The following is a 27,674-nucleotide window of genomic DNA, read 5'->3' on the forward strand; positions in this document are numbered from 1 at the left end:
TGGCACCAGCGCAGGCATTTGTGGAACACATTTACTTGAGAAAACTGTGGTTGTGGAGTGGATATAGGAGGCTAGCCCTCAGCCACAGGGCTGTCTATGGATTCTCAAGGACTTACTCCAGAGTTCCATTCCAGGACAGCACTGAAACACAAGATGTCACCAAAGAACTGTTTGGCTGTTCTATCCTTTATATGGAAATAATCCCTTAAAATTCAGGGAATAATTCAGATTTATACCAAATGATGGGGTTATGTTGTTAACCAAACCCTGCACCATACCTGTCTAATATATTATTGTCTAAGATGATGATTTGCATAACCCAGTCAAAGCAGAATTGGTAAATTACCTAGTACATAATGGTACAATACAAAATCAGACCCAAAGGAAGGGGGACTGAAACAGTACAGTATGTGGTCTCTCCTTTACTGGCCCAGTGCTGGATTAGATCTAAACCGGCATTTCTCTAGCTCTTAAGATGTGCCTGGGCTTTGACTAGAACAATGTCTCAGATTACAGATAGCCCATGTAGCACATCTAACCCTGACCACCTTGTTCTTTTATGTCCAGATGATAGACAGGGTGTGCGTGAAGCTTCAGGACCACCTCAATTCCCTGAGAAACACAGAGACGGACACCATCCTGGAGGATGTGAAGACAGCTGAGAACTTCATGAAAGATGCCAAGAACTCCAAAACGGTGAGAGAAATAGGGAGGGCTCATGATTTATAACACATCTGACTGCACAGATTCCTGGGGATGCTTTGAAGTGTATCTACTAGCGTACATGCAGAGTGCTTTTACATGTGTTGTTGAGGTATGCTGTGTGAATCTCGATCAAATAAAGTGACACATGGTTGTCGGTTTTTTTAGGTCATCTCATTTTTGCATATGACTCCACTTATTAAAGTCATGTTAAAGTGTACTTTTGTATACAAATGTGGGTGAAACACATTAGGCATTTCTACAGCATTGAGCAGTGTTTTGAAAGGCAGTTAAAATAATTTTTTGTGATAGGATGCAGCTCTGATTGCTTCCTCTGTTCCTGTGCAGCTCCTGCCCAAGCTGTACCACCTGGGCACCTCTTCCTCCACTTCTCGCGGGGAAGCCAGTAACACTTCCGCCGGCCCTATCCAGGACAAGCTGGAGTCCATGGCTGGGGAGGTGACCCGGGTAATGGATGAGCAACTGCAGGTATAGGCTCAAAGGGTTACTGGTCTCACTGGACAAGGTTGCCCCCTGCCCTCAGTGCTCCGATATCTGAAAGAGATACCCTTGGTATTAACGACATGAATTTTGTAGCTAGAAAGTCCTGGGTCTTAGCAAAGTTCCAGCCAGGGAGCTGTTGAAAAAAGGAACTGCTTGCTTCTGTTCTGTATTTAAATAGTTCTCCACTTCCCTGTGTATTCTTCTGTTGTTTTCACAAATAGTTGTTTTTTTTTTGCTTCTAGCGATCCTGCATCAAATTGTTCCTCATAAGCATTCCAAAATACTGTCCAGTCAGATGCCATTGAATTGAAATATTACATTCTTGTAAATATGTGCAAAATTTATGGTGCGTAATGACATTCTGTGGGCTGATTGCCCATCATTTATATTTTCTCTCAAGCAGTAATTGTCTTAGATTACAGCTATGGAATGAGCTTTGTGTAGATGCCTGGGAGGTACATTTCTTTCAGAGCCATTCATTCTTGATTATTGTAATGAAACCAGGACTCCTGTGGAATACAAACACACAAGTCAAAACAACTGACATTGTGATGGTTCCGTGGGAACATTATACTGGGGAAAATGGGCATCTACCTTTATAAAGCAATTTTAAGTTCAGTATGCAACTTTAATCAGTATACTTTAAATGTAAGATAGTTACAGATTCCGAAAGCGTGTGTTTATAGCTACTGAGGAGGATTGATCAAGTACTGCATAAGAATATTTTCTTTACCCTGCTTTCTTTTTTTCAACTTAAGTGTTTTTCACATGACTGTAGATAAATATTGTAATATACAGTACCAGTCAAAAGTTTAGAGTTGCTTAAAATCAGGCCTATCTGGGCCAAAAAACACAGGAACTGGACTATTCATGAGTGAAGAGCAGTCCTGTCAATCAGTCACTCAAAATGTGAAATTTATTTGGACCCAACCGCTGAATGTTTGTAAGACACAAAGGAGGTGAGCACACGAGTTGTCAACACGTACTTCATGCCATTCCACGAGGGCTAAGGCTGGTGGGGTAGTCCTTGATTCTTTAGTGAGACGGCAAGATGGTATTGTAAATGCTATTTACTGTCAAACTTGATGTAGATTTTTTTGTTATAGGAATTTCTGTATGCAGGCAGTTAAATATATCTCATTAAGAACTGGGACACCCAGGACCGGTCTGTTGGCTGAATCTACTAAAGCCTTTTCAGTAAACATGTAAATGGGACTCAAAGCTGTTAGCCTTGCTTTATTAATTCCTGCCTCAGACTCCCAGCTCAATCAGTGTGTCTTACTGTAAAAACACAGAGTGCTCCATCCTCCTCTCTGCACAGTCCAGACTTTCGTACTTATTGCAGTTTTTGGGAATTCCTTTGTTACACAAACATTTTTCTTGGAAATCAGGTTTTTAGTAGCAGGAAACAAGTTAGCTTTCTGTCCAATAACATAATTCTAACAATTTTCATCAAACATATTAATTTTACATTTAGCAGAACAATTTACCCATTTACACATCTGGGTAATTGTGGGATAAGTATCTTCCTCAAGAGTACTCCAGCTGGAGGCAAGAGTCAAACCTGCAGCCTTTGGTTCTAAAGGCAGAAGCTCTAACCACTATGCTACCAGCTGCCCCAGACAAAACTTCAAGCTTATTGCTGCTGTTCTTACTTAGATAAAAGTCTCTGACCCTGTTAATAGGAAATTTATGCTCAGTTTTCTCTATGTAATCACTTGTATTGTTTGGGTGTTCTGTAATTTAAATTAAAAGTTTTTTTTTATTCTGTTCCTGTCAAAGACAAAGCATGATGAGTAGCTTGCTTGTTCCTCTGTCCTGGCAGAACCTTCTGGAATCCATGATGGATACCGCAGAGGGCCTCTGCCCACATGTGTTGAAGAAGACAAACCTGCGGCAGGACCTAATAAAGGCCAGCGCCAGCAAGATGGTGGTCCCCCGCAGTTTCGTCAAGGAAACCCTGCTGGAGCAATCCGGTAATGACATCATTAACAAGATCAGGTAAGGCCACCTGCTTGAAGAGGCCTGGGGACGAAAACACAATTTTTGCCCCTTTTAGCCGACGGCTGATTGAAAGCAAAACTGTTTGGCTGATGCTCCAGATAAAATCAAAGTATGAACAGGTGATGTGATAAATTATTCATTGTTTGTATTACCATGGCTCCTCGCAGACATGTTTGTTGGGTAAATTTCAGAGTGGGTACTTCTTCAATCTTTTGGTCTGCCAGATGTTGTTCTATTTTTGAGCATGCTGTGTAATTGAAGAAGGAGAGGTCGTTAGTTTCTTCCTGGCCTCCTTCCATGCCACCTAAAGTCTGGTCTTGATGAGTTCATACTGGGTCCAGATGGGTGTGGAATAAATCACTAGCCTGCTGCAATAGAGATGGCCGCTCAGCCAGCCAGGTCTTACACCCCACTGAGATTAGGATGAGCAGTAACATCACAGTCTCTCCACTCTGCTCCATTCCCACAGTGAACTGAAACTGGGTGTAGCATCCTTCCTTTCCGACCGGATTGTTGATGAGATCCTTGAGGCACTCTCCAGCTCTCAACGTGCTCTGGTGAGTCCCCATCATCCAGAGCAGTCCTTAAAGCTTGCTGTGCCCTCACTTCTACATTTCCAGCTTGAAATTCCCAGCAGGTTCACAATAAAAATTTACTACAGAATTATAGTTATCAAAGATAGCAATTAACTCTTTCAACTGCTTTATTTCTTCCCATGTTCCCTCTCTTGTAGTAATGAATAAATGCAATGGAACACATCAGACATGAAAAAATACCATATGCTTTTCTGAATAAACAGCCAGCCTGTCTGCATTTAATTATTTAGCAGACACTTCTCTCCAAATTGACTTACAATGTTTTACCCTTTTATGGAGCTGGGTCACTTTTACTGTATCAATAGTACCTGAAGGATACTACAGCAGGATGTGGGATTTCAGCCTGGGTCCTTTGAGTCCAAAGACATTGACTGTAACCACAAAGCCACATCTCTACAGCTTTCCTTTGCTGTTATCGCAATATTTGTTAATAGAGCAAGAGCTCAGTGAACGCTCTCTGTCCTGCTCTCCCTAGGCAGAGCACCTTGCCAGGAAGGGCCAGCCCCTGTTGCAACAGGAGTCTGTGGAAGTGGAGACCCCAGAGGAGCGGGCCCCCAAGCGAGCCACTGCAGAACTCGCAGAAGCAGAGCGCCTTGATGAGCTCGAAGCCTGCATGGTACAGTGGAACCCCCTTCTTGTGTACTTAGGTCACAAATCTGATTAAAGCACTCGGTGGGAACTAAAGACCTGGGCATACAGCAGATCTCAAACCCCTCAGCTGCCTCGCCTTATTTATTTAGGATGAAAACCTGAAAGGTGTCTGAAATTCCTGTTGTGGATCTAATGTGAGTAAAGGAAGTAAATGAGGAAATTGCTTTTTTTGGGTTTTAGTTTGGGTTGTTACTTCCTTCATACCCTGTTCCTTTATTATGATGGGTAGTTATTTCTAACATGCTTCTGCTGTGCTCTGGAGGCATCCACACTGACAGAATCCCTTGCAACCTTTCTGAATGAATGGCGTAGAACCAATCGATGGAATATGTTAAAATGATAGTAGAAACAGAATTATGTCAGACCTCCACTGGGATAAATATTTGTAATTTATTTTATACCACAGGAAATGTATGAACAAATCATTAAGCTTAAATTAATCACTAATGATTTATTAATTTAGGTTTGTATTACATAAAACTTCCATTTTCAATATAACATAACAATAGAGAAAAACTGAAAAGCAAATTAACGAAAAATTCCTTTACTCATCAATTTGTCGATTTCTTCTTCACTGAGAACCTCCTTCAAAATCAGATTCTTCTGAATAACTGTTGGATTCAGAACTGCTGACTTTGTCTTCCCACAAAATACTGTCCTCTGCTAAATCTAGGATAATTTAGGTTGTGCTACTGGCAATGGACATAGCTCAGTTGAAGCAATTTAAAAAAGTAACATTCGTACATTAATGTCAGTGATTATAAAATGCCATTGATTGTAAGATGCATCCCAGTTTTCAAGTTATTTAAATTTGAAAAATGTGAAATGTGCACCTTAGAACTGAGGGAATGCGGTAATATGAAGTTTCTCAGCAATCAAGGGCATGCTATTTATACTTTGACCTGTGTTTGCTGGTCAAAGTGAGGCCTGGTTTCATTCTCTCTGTTGTCTTTGAGCTGTGCCACTGTGTGTTACTGCAAGCTCGTGTGTGTGTGTGTGTGTGTGTGTCTTGAGGCCCATGGGTGAGTCGCATCGCTGCACACCAGACACCCTGTTGAGCAAACCCCTCTGGTGCTGCTCTCTTTCCTCTATATCTCCCCACCTCACTCTATCTTTTCTCCCTCTGCTTCCTCTGCTCTCTCTTTTTCTCCTTCCTTCCCTCTTCTGTCATATCTGCCTCATGAAGACTCTGTGTTGCTCCAGTGTAAGTAACGCTCTCCCTTTCTGCGCTGCTGCCCTGCTTGCTTCACTGCCGCTCGTAGCACAGAGGCTGTCATCGCTTGGACCACCCCTATCACCTCGCAACTCCCACTCTCATCTTGATTTCACATCACAAGCGTGGTCAGAATCTGGCTCCCCCCTGGAGGAAAACTGGCCCTCCACTGTAGTTGGCAAACAGCTAAATATGACCGAGTTCCAGTTAATAGTCCAACAACAGATTGCAGGCCTGGGGCCTTTTGCTTTGTTTAATAAATCAGCGCTCTTGGGCTGTGTAAGTGCTGGATGGAGATTTAATAATACAAAGGACACCTTTAGAAGTGAACCTTGTGGTTTACTCTTCTAAATGAAGGCTCAGAGTGGATCTGCAGAGGGGGCGGACAGGTTTATAACTGATTGCTTTATAAAAACATCTCTGCTTCAGAACTGCAAATGTGTGCTGCCAGTGTATAAATAAATAAAAATTTCCAATTTTCCACTGCATCCAGGCTGTTATGCTCCACATGGTCACATTTCACAAAAAAAAAAAATTCATTTTATGTGCAATTACGTTATTCATGGTAAGTAGTCATTAAACATCTGTTATTTTCTTCATACATTATTTTATACACACTCTCTCTCTTATTACATATTACCTGTAACAACATCTGAAAACACCACTTTCCTTTGCTTTAATTGTTTTTTCAATGATATGTAATGACATGCATGGAAACTCACAAAGTACACTGAATTTCCACTTTATATGCACATCTGACTCATATCTGTCTTATTTCCTGATGCTGTAGCTAAAGTTAAAACACTTGTTTTGCTCACATTTTTACTTGTTTTTTTAAATGAAGAATATTTTACTTTGCTGATTCTGTGCTAATATAAAGGCTGGCAGCTGGTCTACTTTCCAGCTGCATGCTATTTTCTATTATAGTTACTCTCAAAGTTGTTAATGTCTGTAGTTTCTATAGTGTGCCTTGGCAATTTAATCTCATTTCATTTTAGGAGACGTTCATTTAGCTTTTCTGAGTTTTTTCGAGATCTTTAAGGCAGACTTATATTGTCCATGTAGAACCTCCGTTGCTATGCTTGTGGTTTCTGCAGAAGGTATATCTGTGTAGACCTACATCGCTGGTGTGTGTTCACTGAGTTCCCATTATTCTCTCACTGTCCTGCTAGTATAGCTGAGGAAAGCAGGCAGCGGACTGCAACTAAAGGAAGTGGGAGGTTATCCAGAGAAAATGGGATTAAAGGTGTGGTCAGATGATAAAAGGGACAGGCAGGATTAGGGTACGCTCAGTTAAACATCATCGCCTAGAGGGGTACGTGGGTGGGGGATGGGGGGGTTCCTCCAGAGAACCAGTCTTAGACCCAGATCTATAGACCTATATATAGTATATACATACATGCATACATACATATGTACATATCTACATATATACTTATATATAGGTTTCTGTTTTCTAAAGATGAGGGTAGAAATCCTGTAGATATCTACATATGGCTGTATCACTGTTTTCAGTGAAGAAAGGCTCTTTCAATTTAATCTGTGCAGATGTGATTAACACAAGAAGGTTTGAGGACTTAATCACATTTTGATAAATGAAGGTAATGCTAGAGGGGAATGGGCCTTGGTTTACTTCACAAAACACAGTTCAGTTTTAAAGGATTTTAAAGGAGCTCAAAGGATTTGACCCTGTAATGCAACTGAAAAAATAATCTCTTACTCTCTTTACTCTTGTACTTATGTGAATTTGATCTGTAAGGATGGACTGTTTATGTTGAATTTAGGGCTGAAATAGTGGTTATAACGAATATTAACTTGTACAGAATTTAATTGCCCTGCGTCTAACTGGTGTCCCATCCAGGTTGTATCCTGCCTCGAACCCTGTTGCTTAACAGGATTGACTCTGGACCACTTTGACCGCCCACTGGTCATAATGTATACTATAATATGATAATCTATGAACGGATAGATGGACAAAAGTTAATCGCAAAGCTTTGCATACAGTGTTGGCACAGTGTTGTGCACATGTATAGTTTGTTGACATTCACAGTCACTAAGGTCCAGATTGTAACACCGTTTCTTGCAGCCAGAATTGCTGGTTATCAGCGCTTTTGCCACTTTCTCACGTGCCACTGTGTCTTGCCTGTAGATGACGCCCAAGTCGAAGAGGAAGAGCATTCACAGCAGAATGCTTCGCCCGGTGTCCCGCGCCTTCGGTAATCAGTTACGCAACTTCTGGCCTCTTCATAGCATCTTGTTGTGTTTGAGGAATTGTTGCTGAGGATGAATTACATTGAGATGTGGCTTTGCATGCTCCAGTCACATTCCTGAGCTCCCTCTGGCACATAATACAATAAAGAAGACAAAATCACATCATGCTTTACAAACAAACATTAGCTCTTTTTAGATGAAACTGTCAACTAGACAGTACTCTGATTAAGCAACAGCTTCAGACTGAGGATTGTGCTCCTCCCCTGATTTGTTGTCGCTGTACATCCTTCAGAGATGGAGTTTGACCTGGATAAGGCTCTGGAGGACGTGCCAATCCATGTGGAGGACCCTCCTCCTCCTGCCAAGCTTGAGAAGAAGTCCTCTGTAGGGATGGGGGACCTGCCCTCAGAGGAGGCCAAGAAGCTGCAGCATTACACCAAACTACGGCCCAAGAGGAACAAGAAGCGGCAGTCATTCAAAGTGCCAGTAAGATGCACATCTGTTCACATACATTATCCATCCAAGCAGTGCTGTCTGTCCACTGGATATCACAAAGAAGCTGAGCCTGGTCATATTCTTAATTTCTAGCAGATCAGTACAACCCCATCTCAGGAGGGGGAGCAGAATGGCCTCATGGGAAGGGTGGACGAGGGTGTGGATGAGTTCTTCTCCAAGAAGGTCACCAAACTGGAGACTAAGTAAGTTTGTAAACAATGCATATACAAGGTATTTCATTGTTTTGAGGCCTTTAGATGGGAATGGCTTCTTTATTATGTTGTTGGTATTGTCCGCATTAATGTCAACATCTTCTTGAGACCTGGCAAAAAAACGTTTGTGGTTTTTTTTTTTTTATTTTATATTTTTAGAATTTCAGTAAAGTTTTCCAAGCCATATTTCCAAACATACACCATTATTCAAAAGCACCACGTGTCCACTATAATGTGCATTAGGACTTTAGCATTTTAGCATGAATGACTGGGGCACAGGAGGATATTGAAACTGGTCATAGGCCTACACAGATCTGTAGGTCTGCATGTTGGTCTGTACCAGCCTTTGATAACCAGTGAGTGGCTCTAACCTCTGACATTGATATTACTTTCTGTCCTGGTGTGCAGACGGCCCACCCTGAAGAGCTCTGAATCCCAAGATGGGGAGAAGAAGCGTGAAACTCGCAAGGGTGGCTTCTTGAACCTCATCAAGTCAAGATCTTCTAAATCAGACAAGAACCACTCCACCTCCACAGCAACAGGAGCACCAGTGACAGCAACCTCAGCAACAGCAGCCCCAACAACTGTTGCCCCGGTGACCCCAACCCCAGCAACAACAGGGACAGGAGAGCCCCCATCCCCCAAGAACCATGTCAAGAGCCCTGCACCAGAGCCCCCTAAGTCCAAGGAGTCAAAAGTCGTTCCTGCAGACTGCAGCAGCAGCTCAGACCGCTCAGAAGAGCTCAAGACCCCAGATTCAATGGATGAGCACTCTGAGGGAGACGGCAAGGGCAGCCCACAGGGAGGCCGGCGTTACGGTGTCCAGGTGATGGGCAGCGGCCTCCTGGCAGAGATGAAGGCCAAGCAGGAGAAGAGGGCAGCCGGTGCCCAGAAGGTTAGTACCCACACACCAGCTGCCTGAGCTCGAGGCAGTCACTGTGGTGGTAGGGGAAATCTTTGCATCTCGCTGGTCCCAAAACCTCTTGGGAGGGTGGACCATATGGGCTTTCAGTCTTTTTTTCAGTTGTGCTAGACTTCAAGATTCCCACTGCGCTCAGTGCTATAATGTCTGCGGTAGTGTGGAGAGAAGTGGGTGTCTTGCCGACACTGCAAGTGAAGAAGGGTTCTGGTGAGGACAATTTACTACTGTTGTGTTGTGACAGTATGACAGCACTCTGGGCTCTGCTCCAAGTGCCGTTGGTTCCAGGACATTGAAACTACAGGGAGTCTGTGTTCTTCTTTACATTCATTTCAGAGAAATTTTTTCAAGGGAGGGAAAAAATGACAAAAGTAAAATTGTCTCATGTCATTGAGGTGTCACAGATTTGGCGCAGGCCAGGTGATACTGTTCACCTAGTCACGGTAATTTCTGGCATTCTTAGGGATGAACAGAAGGATATCTCTGCTGTGTATAATGTAACCATTAATATCCGTCCACCCACATAAGTGTGACATGTGTATTGCATCACGATTAACGTTGTGTGTAGGCAAGTACTCAGAGGAGTGGACTTTTTCTCAGGCTAGGCAGACTTCACAATGGTACCATAGTGTGTCGGTGGAGCCCTCTAGTGGCTGAACGGTGAAATATCTCCAACCGCCTCCAGGCCACAGTTGGAGACTGAATCAGTGATTCAGTCCTTTCACATTAAAGTTGGCCTTGTACTTAAGGTCAAGTAGAAAAAAAAACATTATTCACCTGAGGAAAGGTTATGAATAAAATTGTAGACATTAAAAGTTTTAGGTTACTGGAACTTTTATATACATTGACGACATGTGGTGTTGTGTAGTGCTGCAGGTGCAGGGCAAAAAGGTTTCTTCAAATCCTATGCCAACAGTTTAAAACACTGTAGAAAAGATATGCTACTCGTCTGATTTGTGTAGCGATATCTGTTTAAAGATGCTTGAAAGTTATACTGGTTTGAAAGTTCAGTGGTAAAATTATAGAGAAATTTCTTTGAATGTTATCAGAACTGAGGGGGTGTTTTTCAGTTCCCTTTAATCCCAGAAAAGAAAATGACGAGAAATAAAGATCAAATTAAGATGACAAGAAATAAAGATCAAAATGATTGATTAATGTCTTGCCCTCAGTTGTTTTGCAAAAAAGCTTGTTAGGTTCTGTTATGTAAACAACAAGTGTTCAAAGAAGGTTTGAGGTGTTTAAATGTAGAAACACAAGCATCTTCTAGCAGGCTCTAGAGACCTGTCTGTTGGCCAGCAATGGTTTGTAACAAAACTTTATTTAAGTTTTTTATTATTTTTTAAGATTGCATGCGTCTTCCCTGATTCTTCACCCATGATGATGCTTGGACCCAGGTTTGTTGAATTCAAATACAAGGTTTGTAGGAACATTGGACCTGAACATGGTCCAGGAAAAAGGCAATATAGTGGCAAACAGGCAGTATAGACTCCTGACTTGAAAACTCTGGTCTCTGGTTGCTCTCTGTTCCTCTCACTTCATCAGTCAGCATCTTCTCATTGTGAAGGGTTTCAGTAAGCAATGAGAAGTCATGGTGACCAGACACCCAGAGGCAGGTGTGTGGTAACTAGGCACCAATGTTTGTGTACTATAACTAAAACTAGAGGTGCTTTCAAGACTCATGGTAACTACTGACTTGATGTTTTTTTTTTCCTCTCCCTTTTGCATGTCACAAACTTCATTTGCTTCTTTCATGAGCACTTTAACCTCTTTTTAAGTTTTTGGAGAATGTCTCCTGCTCTCTGGCTTGTGTGGACTGCTAAAATAACTGGACTTAAAAAGGAGAAGAGGAAGAAATGTGCAACCTCAGTAATCTGGCACAGAACTGGAAGCTCGGATTCCTGTGGGATGTCCCGCAGGACTCTAGAACCCAACACCCACAACAGGAAGTCGTAGCATGGTTGTAGCTGTGTGTTTGGTCCATCGGGCCTCTCACTGCATGTGACTGTCCCTTGCGAGCAGGGATGTGGCAGCTTCTTGGTGTGTGTCCTTTTCTCTAAGAGATTTATGATATATGATGGAGTGAGTGCTGGAGCTAGAGCTGATCCTGGGTACTGCTGGGCGGAATTGACCTAGGGTGAAGGTAGCCATGGGTCGAGGCCAACGTGAAGTCATTTATGACTGGAGTTGTGTGGGGCAGATGCTTTTTCACTTCTCCCCTCCTGATCCATCTGCTGAGCAGTACTGACATTAAATAACAATCAGAGGACTTATGCATCACATGTTTTATCTAACTTTCCATTAGATTTTATGAATTGAATATGGGTAAATCAAGTGAGAATTGATATAAAAAATCTGAATTAAGGATTAACGTATGATTACACCAGAACATAAGTTGAACCTCAGTTTCTGAAAAAAGCCAAGCGGGCCGATGGGCTCTTTCTTTTGAAGTAGGAGAATAACAAGGCCACCGACCCCATAGACTCTTCACATTATTATTCCCTGTCAGTACTATTTCTGTGAGCACTGCTAAGGGCTCAGGGTATAAGAATGAAGATTAAGCTGAAGTGACATAAAGAATAATGACACCACATTAGTACTTTAACTGAGGATGGAGGGCTCATGAAATGGAAATACAAGCTGCCCTCATACTTGTGATGAGACATAGTGTAAAAGCTCATAGGAGCCACAGGGAGTAGAGTGACAAATTTCCGCTTTGTTTTCTCTGGCAGACCCCAGAATCCTCGTCCATCCCAGACAATCCAGATGGCAGTGGATCAGGTATGTTTTCCTCACCTTTCCGACTTATCTGGCCTCATGGTTGGGAGTGCTGCTTGTTTCACACCACTTACTGGTTCCTCTTGTTCTGAACAGTGAGGGGGATCTCTATCTCACCAGAGAGTCGGCCACTGGCAACAACCAAACCTGAAGGCGCTGTGAGTTCTCCAGAGAAGAGTCCTCGAAGCGAAGGCAAGCCAGAGACCGCACCTAGACCACGCTGTGGCTCTGCCAACCGCCCACCAGCTAGTCCCAAACCCCTCCTGCAGGGCCCCAAACCTGCCCTAGCAGCCCGTCCTGCTGTGCCCCTGAAGCCCCGCACTGGCAGCACCAGAAGCACAGGTATGCAGGGTAGCAAATGAACAACCTGCTGGCCTAGGATAGCCAATAAGGGATAGCCAGCCTTGTAAGGACAGCCAGTCAGAGGTAGCCTGCACACCTAGGGTAGCCAGTCATGAACAGGCTGCAGGCCAGTGCCCTCCCCCTATTCATTAAGGCTACATACAGGTTTCTGCATGGGAAATTTTAATTTTGACAGAATAGTGAGTTTACAGGAAGAATAAAGAGCCTCTGGTGGATGGCACTGTTAAATGAAGGTGATCACAAAGATGCACAATGTGTTATGCAATGTGTTTTTATAGTTTCTAATAGAATTATTTATAGAGTCTGTGGAATTTGGTGTATAATATTTTCAGAAATGTGTATTTTGTAATATAATAAATATATCCAAATGGCAGCTGGTGCTGTTACACTTATCTCCTACAGCAGTGTTTTCGTAATTATATATAGCACCTCTAATAAGGTCCCTTCTTTCTTGCTTCAAAATGTCCCTTTTGAGTTCTTATTCATACCCCTCTGGCTCCCCAGATGATGGCTCTGATTCACTGGGTGGGAACCCATCTCAAAAAGGGCCCTTGATGGCCCACACCACAAGGAGGATTCCCTCAGACAAGGAAAAAGAGGGGCAGAGCAGCCCTCTTTTGGTGGGTGCTGGGGGCAAGTCTCCAGCTCCTGAAGGTAGGTAGCCCCCACCACCATCCCTCTTCATCCTCTCCAGTTTAGGGATGATGCAGGAATAGCTTCTGTAAGATGAGATGATGAATATCTCTGATGTTTATTCTGTCACTTGAATTTTTTTAACACAGCCTACTGTGTTCCTGTATGATCATCTGTTATCCATGGACCTGTGTGTAAATCATGAAAGCAGCTGTATGATACTTCTTTACTTTTTAGACAGGATGTGTGAAAATTTGGAATATTGTTTTCATTTTTTAAGCATTTTTTTAATTATTTGTTGGCTTTGTGCATATTTTGTCTGTCTTCGTGTTTTCACTGAGGTGTAAATTCCCGTCAGTGAACCACTTGACTGTTACCTGTTGTATTCCAGATCACAAAAGTAAGTGTATGTCCCTTTCCACCCCATCACCCTTCTTGTGTTAGTCCCTCATTGATTCATTTGTCCTCATTTGCCCTGGGCTCTGTGATAAAATAAGGCATAATTAGTATGAAATCCATTATTGCTTCTGTATTAATTTTAGAAAGTCATTCCCATTATCTCAAAGCCTATTTTTTTTTGTCACTTACAAGCCATAGACTCCAGAAGGACATTAACGGGAGCCTGAACACCCCAATATGTTTTACAGGAGACAGGTAGAACTGGGTCAGAGCTTCAGGCTGTCTTTCATCCCCATGCTGGCATTCATTATGTAACAGCTGCTGGTCTGCATGGCCGGGTGCTATGAAAAAGCATCTTATCAAGGAATTTTCGCTGGAGTCTTGGGGAAAGTTGTGATTATAAAAAATTAGACATTTATCACTCTGTAGCAGTGGTTCAGTGCTTTAAGCATTGATGTCAGAGGTTCCCATTTTTCATCAGCAGCATTGACATATAGCAAAGTGTGACACAGCCATTGTGGAAGGAGGAAGAGGAGAAAGGATAGTCTGAAAAAGTGTTAGAAAATGTTCTATTATATGCTGAGCGATGTCACGTGGGGGAGGTTTTACGCGTTCCTAGCAAAAATATGACTCAGCTGCAGAAGCAGTATTTTACTCCTGTCAGAAGAAGGGCTGACACGCTGTAGTATGACCTTCCTACTCTGGGCGACAGTGTCTCAGTGATGGCAGAAGCTGAAAAGCGGACTCCTTTTCCTTCAGTGGATCTTATGGGAGGCGGTAACGTGTTTGATTTCGATCGCGAGCCCGATAAGCCTGTGGCCATCTCGAGAGTCCGAGGCTCCCGGCTGTACTCTACAGGCTCTGCTGAGGAAGTGGCCGAGCGGGAGCGCAGGGAGTCCCTCCCTCCACCTGGTCAGAAAACACCCTTTCACCTTTTCATCTGTTTACCTCTCATGTTTAAAATCCCATCGTTGAGGACGTAGTGTAGCAGGGTTCATGCACGGGGCTTGGAAAAGCTAAAATTGCTCCAGACTCTGATTTTGACACACCTGTCAGTGACTGGTGAAAAAAATCAGTGCATCCTGCTACACTCCGGCCTGTTCCAAATGGCTCCCGAGAATTTCAATTCCAGCTGCTCAAAACTGACAGGGAATATAACCTCTCCATATAATTATATATAGGTTTTAAAGATTCTAAAAATTGTAATTTTTACAGAAATTTCTGAATTGGAATTACCTTTTTAATATCCATTTCCAGAGGTAAGGTGTCATTTGGAAAATGTGTTTTTTGTTAAGTGATTCATCTTATGTAATTTTGTTCAAATGTCACCATTCTTTTGTTTTTCTTGTGGATTTTTGCAGTTTTAGTTCAAACCCTTTGTACCGGAGTACTGGAGATAGCTATTTAACATATTATCAGCTGAGCACAGCTTCTTAATACAGTTATAGAGGTTATTTTACAGCTGTAAAGTGTATGTTAGCTTCTTTCTAATTTCTCTTTCACTTAACCAGAGGGCAGAGTAGAACAGTTCTCTTTCCTGTTGGTCAGTGGCACCCCCTGCTGCTCATTCTCACCATTTTCTCCCACAAATAGCAGCAAGATCAGTCTCTGCCGTGGACATGCAGCGGCAGAACCCGAACCGCCACAACTCAGACGACAACTCCAAAGCCAAGGAAAAATCTCCAAACCAAGACAAAGACAAAAACCAAGGGACAAGGCCCACAAACTCTACCGAGAACCCAGATAAAGACTTTATTTTTATATGACAAAAAAAAACAGACGCAAGACTTAAGCAAACAGGCAAACGGGCCTGGAAACGTTCTGCTTCCGTCACTGTCTTGAACCAGGAGTCAGACAAACAGTTCAGGGCAGCACACACCTCAGTCTTCTTGCAATATTCAGGACCAAATGAAAGTCATCTTTGTGTGCTGTGTCACGGCGGACAGGTGGAGAAATCGTAAGATACATGACGCCATAAGAAATCCTTTTTACTCCCATAACCTGAGTAAATCAGAAAGAGAAAAGGGATTTAAATACTGCTGAGTGTTGGAGAGTGTCTGCAGTCACTGTGAATTAATATTCCCACTGTCTGAAAGTGGATTCCCATTTAAATATCAATTGCCCCATCCCTCGTACCACATCAGTTGTATTTATTTACCTGAACAAATAGACTGTACCTCCTTAGAGGCTTCACACTGAACTGGCTGAACTGTTGAATTTCACTTTTAAATTTTCTGTATTTGTTTATGATACTTATGGTCACCATGATTTAGAGAACAGTGCAAGGCATTTAAAGATAAGCATCCAAGCCATCTTTTAATAATTATTTCCATTGTAATTATTATTTCATTGCTTAGCCAGCACTTCTTCCAAAAGCAACTTACAGTTTATAGTTGGAATTTTACTGGAGTGATTCAGGTTAAGGACTTCTGTCAAGTGTGCAAAGTAGAGCCCCTTCTGGGATGTGTAGCAGAAACCATTAGACAATAGGATTTCGTCCTTAACCTCCCTTCCACCTGCTGGCTATAACTTCTCTTGAATTAATATTTTTTTCTCCAGCTTTTTTCTAGTTTCAACTTCACAGTCACATGATGTCACTTGGTATTGTCCCTGAGACTGTAGTGGGAAAAAAGTGTATTATTCCTCTGTCGCATTTCATTGTGTTCATTCCTTCAAAGCAGAAAAAGAACTTAAAGGGTACTTGTGTCTTACAGACTAGGCAACACTTTCGCTGCTGGATTTGTGTAAGATATGCATGTGAGGTATATGTATATAATTGTGTGTTTCATACATGTATGTGTGTATATATACATGTAAATATATGCACACACATATTGTGTACACAAATCTTATATTGCTATGGTACTGTACTAAGCACATTGCTAAATAAAAATGTTTTTTATATATGTAATTTATTAAAATAAAGAAAGAAGTGCTTGGTGATTTTCTTATCCTAAACAATGAATTCCTTTTCATTATCTAAAAAAATACTGTTAACACACAGAGTGATTTTTTTTTTTTTTTTTTTTTTTGTGTAATATGCACAATGAATATGTTTTAAACAAAAATGGGAATTGCAATATTAAACTAAATACTGGTCAACTGTTTCTGACATACTGGAAATATATTCTTTTATGGAGAAACAAGCTTTTTTGTTTATCAGATTTTAATTATGCAATATCCTGCTTCTTTGAGTATGAAAAGCACTCTTTCTATGTTTCACTAAAATGTTCTATCGACTGTGGTTTGTTCATTATGTGTATATTTGTACCAATTAAAACCATTTTGCAGACTGTAGGCCTTCGTCTATATGCTCTGTATTGGGATGATTTAGCCTCTACCACAAGGAGGCGTTGTTCTCACCTTGCAGGACTGTCAGGAAGATCGTGGGGGGCAGAAGGTCATGAGTGTGAGGAGTGTCCCATTCTCTCCTTCTCCTACCTTGTCTCCACGTTCACATTCCAATTTTAGTTTGTGTTTAGCTTTCCCCATACTCATTCTTTGCACTTTTAAGTGCAAATTTATTTTTATTATATGTAGACCTAAAAAACTTTTTAAAAATATGATGTAAAGTTTGTGTTTATATCTATCTCAAAAAAATACTATGAAGGTGATCAAGAATCGTTGATATTCTGATAAAGTTTTATGCGGCTACTTGCATGATGAACATTGGTTCATATGGTGAAAGAAACAAACTAACTGCACTTAAGAATCATATGTCTGCAACTATGTCTCTCTCTTCCTGGTAATGTAATGCACACGTATTTTCCATGAAATGTATGTCACTTTGGAGAAAAGCATCTGCTAAATGAATAAGTTTCAATGCAAGTTTTCATTTTTAAAAATTTTAGAAGTTACCAAACAAATTGATACAGGTCAAACAAGTAAAATTTATTAGGCTTTAATAAAAAGGAAAAACTACATCAGTGCTCTGAAATAAACAGTAAAATCATGATCATGGCAGGTTATGATTTACTTTTACCTAGAAAGCAGTAAATTTCAAGAGTAATATCATAAATTTAAGACTAATGACCTGCTTCATTGACTTATTTTTTTTTACATAAAAACAAAAGCTGTAACTGTAGGTGGCATAGAGAGGAGGGCTGTGAACGTGTAACCTGATTCCCACCCCTGCTACAGTAGCCTTGATCTAGGTACTCCCAGTGAATTATTCCAGTCAGGGGGAAAAACCTGCTGTATAAATAGGCCAAAGAGTAGAGGTCATTTGGGGTAAGTACCTAAATAATAAGTCAGACAATTTACTAAACAACAATACAATAAATAATGTATGGAGTGGATGGGCTCTAACTGGCACACCTGTTACCTGCCCTTTCTGTGCCTCTCATGCTGGTCTTTGAACACTAAACCTTAAGGGTTAACAGCTTCTGCCACATCCAGGAGGTGGAGTTTGTGTGTTTTTCTTCTGAATTAAATGAGAAGGCAAGGAAAAGCTGTGTTTATTGCAGAGCAAGGGTACAACGGGACAGCTGCCTGTTTTTCCACGCCACCAACAGCCATGGACAGCACCTTTGACCACCTGGACGCCGCTGGCTTCCTGCAGATCTGGCAGCACTTTGATGCAGATGGTAGGTAACACATTCATCATTCCTTATAAAGCACTCGGGTGTTCTCCTGTGTGCAACACAAGCACGTTTTTCTATTAATTGAATTTAAAAAATATTTTAAAATAATTGTTTCTGTTATTAACATTGTTTCAATGTTTTCTAACTATTAACATTTTAAGAGATGCATAATTTCTGTTAACTATAACTTATTCAGATAACATGGTACACATAGCCAAGTTTACAACACATGAATATTTTCGTCTGAATGGTTTTTTACATAACAGATAATGGGTACATTGAAGGGAAAGAATTGGATGACTTTTTCCATCATATGCTGACAAAACTGGGTCCAGGGGTAAGTAAATCCTAGTTTTTATACCCGTCATCTCTTCTTCTAAATTGAGAAGCTATATTAAGGTGCACGAAATTGACCAAAAATGTGTCAGTACTTTTAAAGAGGGATGTTGTCAGCAGACAGGGCACATCTCTTATTTTTACTTTTTTTTGAAGCCAGAGTACCAGACATATTTTTAGACAATATGTGTAAAGATTTCTTTGGAGGCAGGTTTTTGTTGCCTGTAGGAGGCTTTGATGGGAAGCTGAACTGTTTTTAAGGTAAAAGCAATCACGGGAGATGTATAATAATAATAATAACAATAATAATAATCATCATCGTCATCAATAGCATCATCCAGAATGGATGAAAGCTAAAAACAGTGTTTTTTCCCCCACTGAAAAACAGTTTATGTCCTGAAAAAACTGTTTATATACAGTTTATATAAGAGCAGTGTATGTGCAGGTTTCCTTATTTTCACCTTGGAACCCATTTTTCTTTTGGTAAATGCGTCAGTGAAATGATGGGGACATTCGGTTAAGGTCTGATGTCTTTGGTGTACTTGTGTTTCTTCTTCGGTGTGTGTTTATGGATACAAAAAGAAGAGAGTGCGTTGAGCCCATCTGTGCCCTTCCCAGACAGGGCAGGGAAAGCCAGGCAATCTGTCCACATATCATTGTAACGTGAGCGACAAGGCAGGCACATTACCCTGGTCAACATCAGCGGGCGCAGCTGCTGCAGACCACACGCTGAATCAGAGTTTAATCGGATCACTTAAAAACGGACGGTCCGTTCACCATGAGAACAGCGAAAGTGGCTTTATAAAATACAGATAGAAGGAGGAGCAGCTCCTCGTTCTATAGGACAAACTAAAACAGTGGATCAGCAGCACCTTTCAGTGGTTACTTTAACATTTAATTTTTTTCATTGCACATTCCTGTCTTTATTCCTCCAGAGTTACAGCAAACCATTGCATTACCTGATAGTGTAACACCGTATGATACCTATGTAAAATAATACCTTATGGCAGTTGCACCCTCTCATGGAGTGTAAAAATCTTTATCTAGGATTAGCATATATAAATTGATTTGTTTAATTTTTTATTTATTGATTTAACTGATGCTCTCCTCCAAAGTGTCTTACAATCTTTTTTACACTAAGCTACTGACAGTGATTTATCGATGTATAGCAGGGTGTTTTTTACTGTATCCGTTCAGGCTAAGCATGTAGCTCAAGTGCATTACAGCAGGAGGTGGGATTCAATCCTGGGTTCTTCTGCTGCGAGAAAATGGCTCTAACCTCTTTGCACACATGTTAACATAAAAATATTATTTTAAATATGTGAAATGCCTTTCAGTATCGTTTCTGGGGAGCTACTTTCCTGAACGTTTTTCCACAACTACACACCACATGCTCTTGTTATGTACATTTCGTGCGAATTCTTGTATGTGGCTGATTCGTGTGGGCGATATTGTTCCCCAAACAAACATTTGTTTGCTTTTAATAGGCTCGTGCTGCTTTTTTTCCTGGTGATGTGCTGCCACAGCTTAAAGAGAAATGAGAACCACACCCTTGTACAGGGATCGCTTATCCTGGCGGTAGAGAGACCCCTGTGTGAAAGCCAGTGAGGGGTTTCAGCACCTGTACAAATACCTTTCTCTGCTGCTGGTAAACAGTGCACGAAAGCTGCTGGAAGCTGGTTTTTTTTTTTTTTTTTTGTACTTTTATTAAAATTTAGTTAAGACCATGCATTACAACAAAAGCCACTTGCCTTGGGTGTTTGTGGCTGTGGGTGATTAATAGAGACCTTTCAGGTACAGTAGAAGTATGAGATTGCTATGCCAACATCCCTGTTAAAGCACAAAAAAAGATTTTCTGGCAGTTTTTCTGTTCTGCAGTCTTACATGCAAATAAATAGGAAGGCAAATAATGCATGGTGTCCCATCCAGGATGTACGCTGCCTTGGGCCCCATGCTTCTAGGATAAACTGTGGACCAACACGACCCTGTACTGCACAAGAAGTTTGGATGGATGGACGGACGGACGGATGGATGGATTTATAATCTATAGGAATCTTCATTCACTGAGCATACATAGTTATTCTGTCGTGTTAATTGACAATCACTGATATCAAAACTTGTGTTTAAATTGTCATGAGAAATGTATGTATATGCTTGTATTATTCTCTTACTGGTACACTTTTTGTAGGACAAGGTGACCGAAGACAAGGTGCAGCAGCTGAAAACACGATTCATGTCAGTCTATGATCTCACTGCGGACGGACGTCTGCAGATCCAGGAGGTATCACTCACCTGCCGTCCCTCTGTTTCCTCATTGGTACTGGAACGCTGAAGTGTTTTTCTTACCAGTGCAGTGCACAAGGTCTTTTTGGGAACGGGTCTGAAACGCCCCATGCCACATGTAAGGCTGACATATCGCAATGAATCTGATTACTTTCTGTCCAGCCTTCTTGAGAAGGTTATGGCCGTATTTCCCAGCATCATTGCTAATTGCTTGTGCCTGCATCACATCAATTGTCATGGGTGTGTTGATCTGTTTGACTCTCGCTTAGTATATCTTCATAGATACAATCACTGCTGATATGCCAGAATGGCAGTTGTCTTATCATGATGTCAGTTATATATATAGTTTGCTTTCACTTTAAATATCTGCTAAAACATAGTATGTTTGCTTAGAGGTTTTCTGGTGCCTTTTTGTGCCATTACTGTGATTGCTTATATAAAAAGATTATATCATGGGCTTCCATACCACTCTATTTAGTGCCTTTCTGAAGGACCAGGTTACACTAGACCTGAATATCTCAGGTTTATCAAACTGAAGCTTACATGAAAATCACCTCACACATAAAATAGTATATAAAGACTAATTGTGATTTTAATTAGCACAAACATCTGTTGTGTGTTCGGGAAATATAATGCCAGTTGGTTCCATATGGCCTTTAATAATCTGTAGGAATTGTTTTTTTAAAATATATTACTAAAAAAAGAAAAATCAATACTCTTTTTTTTTTAGGGTACATGGCAGGGCATTCAGAGATGGAAGTCTACTTTAAAAGCCTATTATATGCACTTACTGAGCTGAGTCTTGCCAGCAGCCCTCTTTAATAAAGGCCCCGAGAGGCGTCTCGCCATCAGACTGGACCAGCGCTGAGCTGCACGCTGCTATGTAAATGCAGCAGCAATGGGAGGAGGTGTGGTGTACCTGCATGATAAAAATCCATATATTGTGAAGGGTACTGTCTTTTCTTGCTGCCCTGGGATTTGCCCTTACCCCAGGTCATTTGCACCACACCTTCATCGCTGGCTGAAAGGCCCAGTATCCAGCCCAAAGGCTGTGTGCAGTGTGCCCTGGAAGGGGGTTCCCTGCCCTGTGGAGAGACCCGAGAGCTACACAGCAGAGGGGAGAGGCTTCCAGGTCCCCTCACATTATTATTAATTCATGTAGCAGACACTTTTCTCCAAAGCGACCTATAATTTGTAAAGAAAGAAGAAGCTGCCTACAGTGATTTACTAATTTGTACAGTGGGTTGTGAATGTGAGCTTGGGTCCTCTAGTATGGAAATGATGGCGCAACTCTGCGCGCTCTCTTCCAGCTGGCCAACATGATCCTGCCGGAGGACGAGAATTTCCTGCTGCTCTTTCGCAGGGAGACACCCCTGGACAACAGCGTGGAGTTCATGAAGGTGAGGTCCCCACTAGAGCAGCGATCGCTAAAGCCCGATCGGACGTCGCACTCAGCCACAATTCTGGACACACGGCGACACATTGCGACACTCCAGACTGTGGATGGCGCTGTTCAAAGTCTCTCGCAACCTGTGATTTCCTGAAGCACAATGCAGATCTCATCTGTGAAAGAGCCTTAGGGACACTTGGGGACCGTCCTTAACATGAGAAGGGATCTCAGAGGGGAGGGAAGCCGCTGTGTTCAGCTTGTCCACCTGCATGGTGTCACATCTGCACCTTCTGCCCACAGATCTGGAGGAAGTATGATGCCGACAGCAGTGGCTTCATCTCAGCTGCCGAGCTCAAGGTACCTCCTGCCTCCCGGAGTGTAGCCATAGTCATTGCTCTGTGAGACCCAGGGAGGTCATTCAGTTGGAATCACTAAAACCCTAAATCAATATATTTGAATAAAATTAACTGCACATATCAGATTTGCACAGGGGGTAGATATAAGGGTACAGCAAAGAGTTGGGTTTTGATCCAGCAGTATGAAAGCACTGTAATTCTGGTGGAGCTAGTAAGTGCTGGAATGGTATATCAGAGTTAACTCTTCCATTTTACTGTATGTGGCCTAAAAATGTATCATCAGTGGCAATGATCAGCAACATAAGTCATCGGTGAAACAGACCTTCTCAGAGCCTCCCTTTCTACCTCTTGTCACCTTGAACAGAGCTTCCTGAAGGACCTGGTTGTGCAGCACAAGAAGGTCGTGTCCTCCAGGAAGCTGGATGAATACACGGACACCATGGTAACCGAGCCCTGCACCCCACACATCCAGGCCAATGATTCATGCTGGACCTTGAATGAAATCAGTCCAGCACTGTAATAAAACCAGCTAACACCTTTGTAGACACCTAGAAGAACCTAGCAGAAAATATATGTGCATAAGGACAAATAAGCCATTTGCTTAGAGATGGACATTATAGTCAGACAGTGAGTTAATGAAATGTAATCCATCAAATGCTTATATTATATCTAAACCAGACAATGTATCATGAAAATGATATTATGGAGAACAAACTTTTCTTGAGTCCTTTTAATGTTTTGCCTCATAATTAATTGTTATTGGTGCAGTGTTGAAAAAGGAGGTCTCATCTTTTTCGTTTCTTGCTTATATGAGCTGATGCAATAGTGTAATAAAGTACAGGGTGGTCTTTACTGCTTAAAGTCTGGAACTGCTTGGATGAGAATTTCTGCCTAGTTATCGGAGACTGTAAAGTTTGCATTTCAGACGTGAGTTTTAGGTTTGTGAAATGATAAAATCTTGAAAGTGACCATGTTCATGTACGAGTGTGTGGTCACCAGCTGGGGGAATCAGGGCACTATATTTACATTTACATTTATTCATTTAGCTGACGCTTTTCTCCAAAGCGGGGGGCATGGTAGCGCAGCGGATTTGGCCGGGTCCTGCACTTTGGTGGGTCTGGGGTTCGAGTCCCACTTGGGGTGCCTTGTGGTAGACTGGTGTCCCATCCTGGGTGTGTCCCCTCCCCCTCCAGCCTTGTGCCCTGTGTTGCAGGGTTAGGCGCCGGCTTGCCGCGACCCCGCTCGGGACAAGCAGCTTCAGCCAGTGTGTGTGTGTGTTTTCTCCAAAGCGATGTACATCTCATAGAAAATACAACGTGTTCATTATATTAGCAGGAAGAGACTTAGATGCAGATGCATGATTCTTAAGTGCTGTTAGTTTTTCTTTCACCATATGAACCAATGTACACGAGTAGCTGTATAAAACTTTATCCAGATATTAACAATTCCTAACCACAATCCTAATAAGTTAAAAAAAAAAAAAAAAATTACATTACATTACACAAATATGCAGACAATGGCAGTTCTAATGTAGGAGAACATCAGGAGGAGAACATGCTGATACAACAGGCAAAGTCTCCTAATGACCCTGGACTCTGCATCTTGACTTTTTGTCAGTAGAGGTCTAGTGTTTTTCTCAATATGATGTTTTGTTGTGGCTGCCACCGATGTGTGTGGAAACTGCAGTGCTCTCCTCCTAATGTGGAAGATGCTGAAGACGGTGGTTTGGTGGCAGCGAGCGGATGGTTGCTGTGTCTTTTACTTAATCATTTCGTTTTAAAGAGTCAGCGAGTAGTTTATTTTACTGCCCACGCAACATCAGAGCTCCAGCTTTTTCAGCGTCGCTCATGAAAGACCTGGACCGTGTCCTTTAAAAGTAGAAACATCTCAGAGTGCCTTCTGAAGGTTTTTTTCTTCATTTTGTTGCGCGTGTCTTTACTGTTTTGCGCAACTTTTTGTTTTATTTGTCTTGCTCTTTCAGTTTGTACAGAAAAGAGAGTTAAAATCAGAGATTGATCTAGGTTCATAATGGTTAGAACCGCTGTCTTTGGGCTCAGAGGTTGTAGGTTTGATTCCTACCTCCAGCTGTAGTACTCCTGCGCAAGGTATTTGCCCTAAATTGCTCCAGTAAAAATTACCCAGCTGTATAACTAAGTGACTTAACACAATACATTGTTTTAGAGAAAAGCTAATTGAATGAATGTGAAAAGGCCTTTAAAAACCAGCAGATTTCCTGTATTTTTTCAGAGTGCTCACATACTGTAATATAGTAATAATGAAGTTTAATTTCCCGGTAGTTGCTGATGTTTTTTTTTTCCCTTGCAGATGAAAATTTTTGACAAAAATAAAGATGGCCGGTTGGATCTGAACGATTTAGCCAGGTAGGATTAAAATCAGAGTTTTTTTTTTTTTTTTTGTTCTTGCTCTATTCTCAGGATTTGAGCACATTAGGCTTTCCGTATCTTTCAGGCATATCGTTTAGGGGATTCCCTATAAAATAAGATGTGCCCTAAAGTAAAAGTCAGTTTTCACTGAGATCTTAAAATCAATGCATGGGATATTTTGAGTGTTTGAATCAAGATTTTTTTTCTTTTTTTTTTTTTTATAACCTTTTCGCGTGTCACTGAATTTCAGAGCAACTCCTACGAGAGAATATACACTCTTACCCAACCGGTTTTCATCCTGGCATGTTTATAGGATTTATATTTTAATAAAGAAGCTGTGTTTTTCTGAGTGCTAAGCTGAACAGTCTGACCTTCCTACCAGAATCCTGGCTCTGCAAGAAAACTTCCTGTTGCAGTTCAGAATGGATGTGAGTCGATGTCTTTTTTGTATCAGTTCATTTCTCTAATGGCCTTATTTAGCTCCTTTGACCCAGAGTGTCTCTCGTGTCTCCATTTCAGGCCTCCAGCCAAGAGGAGAGGAAGCGAGACTTTGAAAAAATATTTGCTCACTACGATGTTGTAAGTCGCCGGTCGGCCGATGAAGGACGATACGCCGCCGCTGGTTCTCTGTCTGGGTGGATGACGTTATGGCTGTCTTAAAGCTGGGAGGGGTCTGATCTTTTTATGTCTAGTGACATCGCCCAGACTTCCACCAAAAGGATGTCCTTATTTCATTGATTAGCACATTAAGAATGTTTGGAAAATTAAAAGGGAGCCTTGGGGCAGATTGTCATGAGTCATGCTGTTTTCTTTAAAACAGCTGTCCTGTATATACATAGACATGTGGTAAACGTTTTATAGGCCATGGTAAGTCAACTGTTGTTTTCATCTTATTGCACTCTTCGCTATCTGCAGAATATTAAACAGCGCCAGCGAATGTGGAGATCACATGAATGGCCTCATAATAACGGCATATCTCCTCTTAGATGAATTAAAACATTATCATCTGCTTCAGTAAATGACCACGAGTACATTGTTCTCTCTTCGGCATATTCATTGCAGTGGTGTTAGCGAGGAGTATTTCAGAGTAGATTCCACTGTGCGATCATCTTCTGAAAGCGTCTCACTCCTGTGTGAGGATCTGTTCCAGTCTTGCTGTAAACGCAACGTTCTCTTATGGTTCCAGAGTAAGACAGGAGCCCTGGAAGGACCAGAGGTGGACGGCTTTGTGAAGGATATGATGGAACTAGTTAAGGTGTGTATGGTGGTCAGATTTTTTTTTTTTTTTTTTTTTTTAGCACGTATATTAAAATGTACAGTTTCAGTCAAAATTTTGAGCACACACGGGGATCTGGACAACCTTTTTGTGGGACGATCTGGATAGAAGAGTGAACCAGAGGAACCCACAAGTGTCCTACGTCTGTGGGAACTGCTGCAGAAGAGCTGCGAAGACATGGAGCCTCATTTTGTCATCAAACTTGTTCACCAAACACCGAATGTGAAAATCTATCCAGCAAGTGACCTCACGCTTTGCACTGGACTTGTACAATGTGTCGACTCCGTGGACCAGCAGCTGGTCGTGTAGTGGTTGAAGACATGGACTTGAGACCTGAAGGCTGCTCTTTCACTTTGACCAGAAGAGTGAACTGAAAAATGTAGTAATAAAATATTTATTTGCATTTTTTTTTTTTTGGTTTACACTGAATGACTTGCCATTGTGTGTTCAATTTACCATTACGTGTCCTGGGCGTTCACATCTCTGTTTCTCCTTCCCTCTCTGTAGCCCAGCATCAGCGGCATGGACTTGGACAAGTTTCGAGGAGTTCTCCTGCGTCATTGCGACATGAATAAGGACGGAAAGATCCAGAAAAACGAGTTGGCTCTGTGCCTGGGGCTGAAGGTCAAGGTCTAGCCCAGTGAGTGGAGACCAATGCCCAGCCCTCCCCTTCACCTGCGGACCCCCTCGACATGACTTTTAGAAAGGGTTGAGGGTCACTCCGAGCACGACTGCAATCTCTACCGCAGAATCGCACAAACTTGTATTGTTGTATTTAATGATAATACTGTAAGAAATAACCACATACTGCACACAGTCCCGTATAATAATACTACAGTGGCACACAGCTCATGGAAATATGTATTATTACTTCTGAGCGAGGAACTACACATAGAAAGCTTATCATTTTTGGTCTAAAAAGCAAAATCTATCCAGTGTTGCTTATTATTTTGCTCTATTATAGCAACTTGGACGGACTGCTGCATTAAGTGAATGATAGAGAATGCTGAAAATGACCGCAATTATACAATTTGGTTTGTGCCATTAACTCTCGATTGAATTAAGAATTATGAAAAATTCATGGTTAAAATAAAACCGACTTGTGTGCCTGGATTCCAAGTTTGCCTCTGACAATGGCGTCAAACTTCCTGGCCATCTGTATGCATGCAGATGTTTAACGATTAAAATAAATGTATTTACTGCTAGTACAACTCATCTGAAAGTTATGATTAAGGAATGCAGTTGTGCATCAATAAAACACTGATATGAAAACAAACATTTATGGCAATGTGTGTACTTTATAGTGCGTTAATTCCATTTGCTCTCGGTGTGTCTGTTGGTTGAGCAAATTCATCCTTTTTTTTATTAATTTTAGCGTAAAGAAGTATG

At 41.6% G+C, this 27,674-nt stretch overlaps 2 protein-coding genes across 7 annotated transcripts in view; both read left to right on the forward strand.

The window, feature by feature from the left end:
* LOC108940682 (F-actin-uncapping protein LRRC16A-like) overlaps positions 1-16,554 on the forward strand; it is an 82,900-nt gene extending 66,346 nt beyond the window's left edge. For 3 of the 6 annotated variants that reach the window (XM_018762995.1, XM_029259948.1, XM_018762998.2), the window contains 14 exons: positions 568-696; positions 1,051-1,191; positions 3,032-3,207; positions 3,680-3,767; positions 4,282-4,422; positions 7,820-7,886; positions 8,174-8,367; positions 8,470-8,579; positions 8,997-9,483; positions 12,237-12,285; positions 12,379-12,624; positions 13,150-13,299; positions 14,437-14,589; positions 15,271-16,554. In XM_018762995.1, the coding sequence (XP_018618511.1) occupies positions 568-696; positions 1,051-1,191; positions 3,032-3,207; positions 3,680-3,767; positions 4,282-4,422; positions 7,820-7,886; positions 8,174-8,367; positions 8,470-8,579; positions 8,997-9,483; positions 12,237-12,285; positions 12,379-12,624; positions 13,150-13,299; positions 14,437-14,589; positions 15,271-15,443 (2,304 nt within the window). In that variant the 3' untranslated portion in view covers positions 15,444-16,554. The remainder of the gene's footprint in view (positions 1-567; positions 697-1,050; positions 1,192-3,031; positions 3,208-3,679; positions 3,768-4,281; positions 4,423-7,819; positions 7,887-8,173; positions 8,368-8,469; positions 8,580-8,996; positions 9,484-12,236; positions 12,286-12,378; positions 12,625-13,149; positions 13,300-14,436; positions 14,590-15,270) is intronic. The other 3 variants (XM_029259949.1, XM_029259950.1, XM_018762999.2) reach the window with 2 other exon arrangements.
* A 1,565-nt stretch (positions 16,555-18,119) lies between these two features.
* Positions 18,120-27,491, forward strand: scgn (secretagogin, EF-hand calcium binding protein). The gene is made up of 11 exons (XM_018762872.1): positions 18,120-18,263; positions 18,527-18,597; positions 20,785-20,877; positions 22,190-22,279; positions 22,570-22,626; positions 22,990-23,067; positions 24,951-25,006; positions 25,392-25,437; positions 25,529-25,588; positions 26,196-26,264; positions 26,793-27,491. The coding sequence occupies exons 1-11, from the start codon at positions 18,194-18,196 to the stop codon at positions 26,919-26,921; spliced, it is 819 nt and encodes a 272-aa protein (XP_018618388.1). The 5' UTR covers positions 18,120-18,193; the 3' UTR covers positions 26,922-27,491.
* Positions 27,492-27,674: the final 183 nt, after the last annotated feature.

Source organism: Scleropages formosus, chromosome 18 (genome assembly GCF_900964775.1).
Source record: "Scleropages formosus chromosome 18, fSclFor1.1, whole genome shotgun sequence".
Taxonomy (NCBI): domain Eukaryota; kingdom Metazoa; phylum Chordata; class Actinopteri; order Osteoglossiformes; family Osteoglossidae; genus Scleropages; species Scleropages formosus.

What these genes read in the sequence shown, in the direction of transcription:
- scgn (XM_018762872.1), top strand. Translation starts at nt 18,194, where the DNA reads ATGGACAGCACCTTTGACCACCTGGACGCCGCTGGCTTCCTGCAGATC. An exon ending in GATCTGAACGATTTAGCCAG is followed by an intron (nt 25,007 to 25,391) that starts GTAGGATTAAAA and finishes CCTTCCTACCAG; the next exon opens with AATCCTGGCTCTGCAAGAAA. An exon ending in TGTTGCAGTTCAGAATGGAT is followed by an intron (nt 25,438 to 25,528) that starts GTGAGTCGATGT and finishes TCTCCATTTCAG; the next exon opens with GCCTCCAGCCAAGAGGAGAG.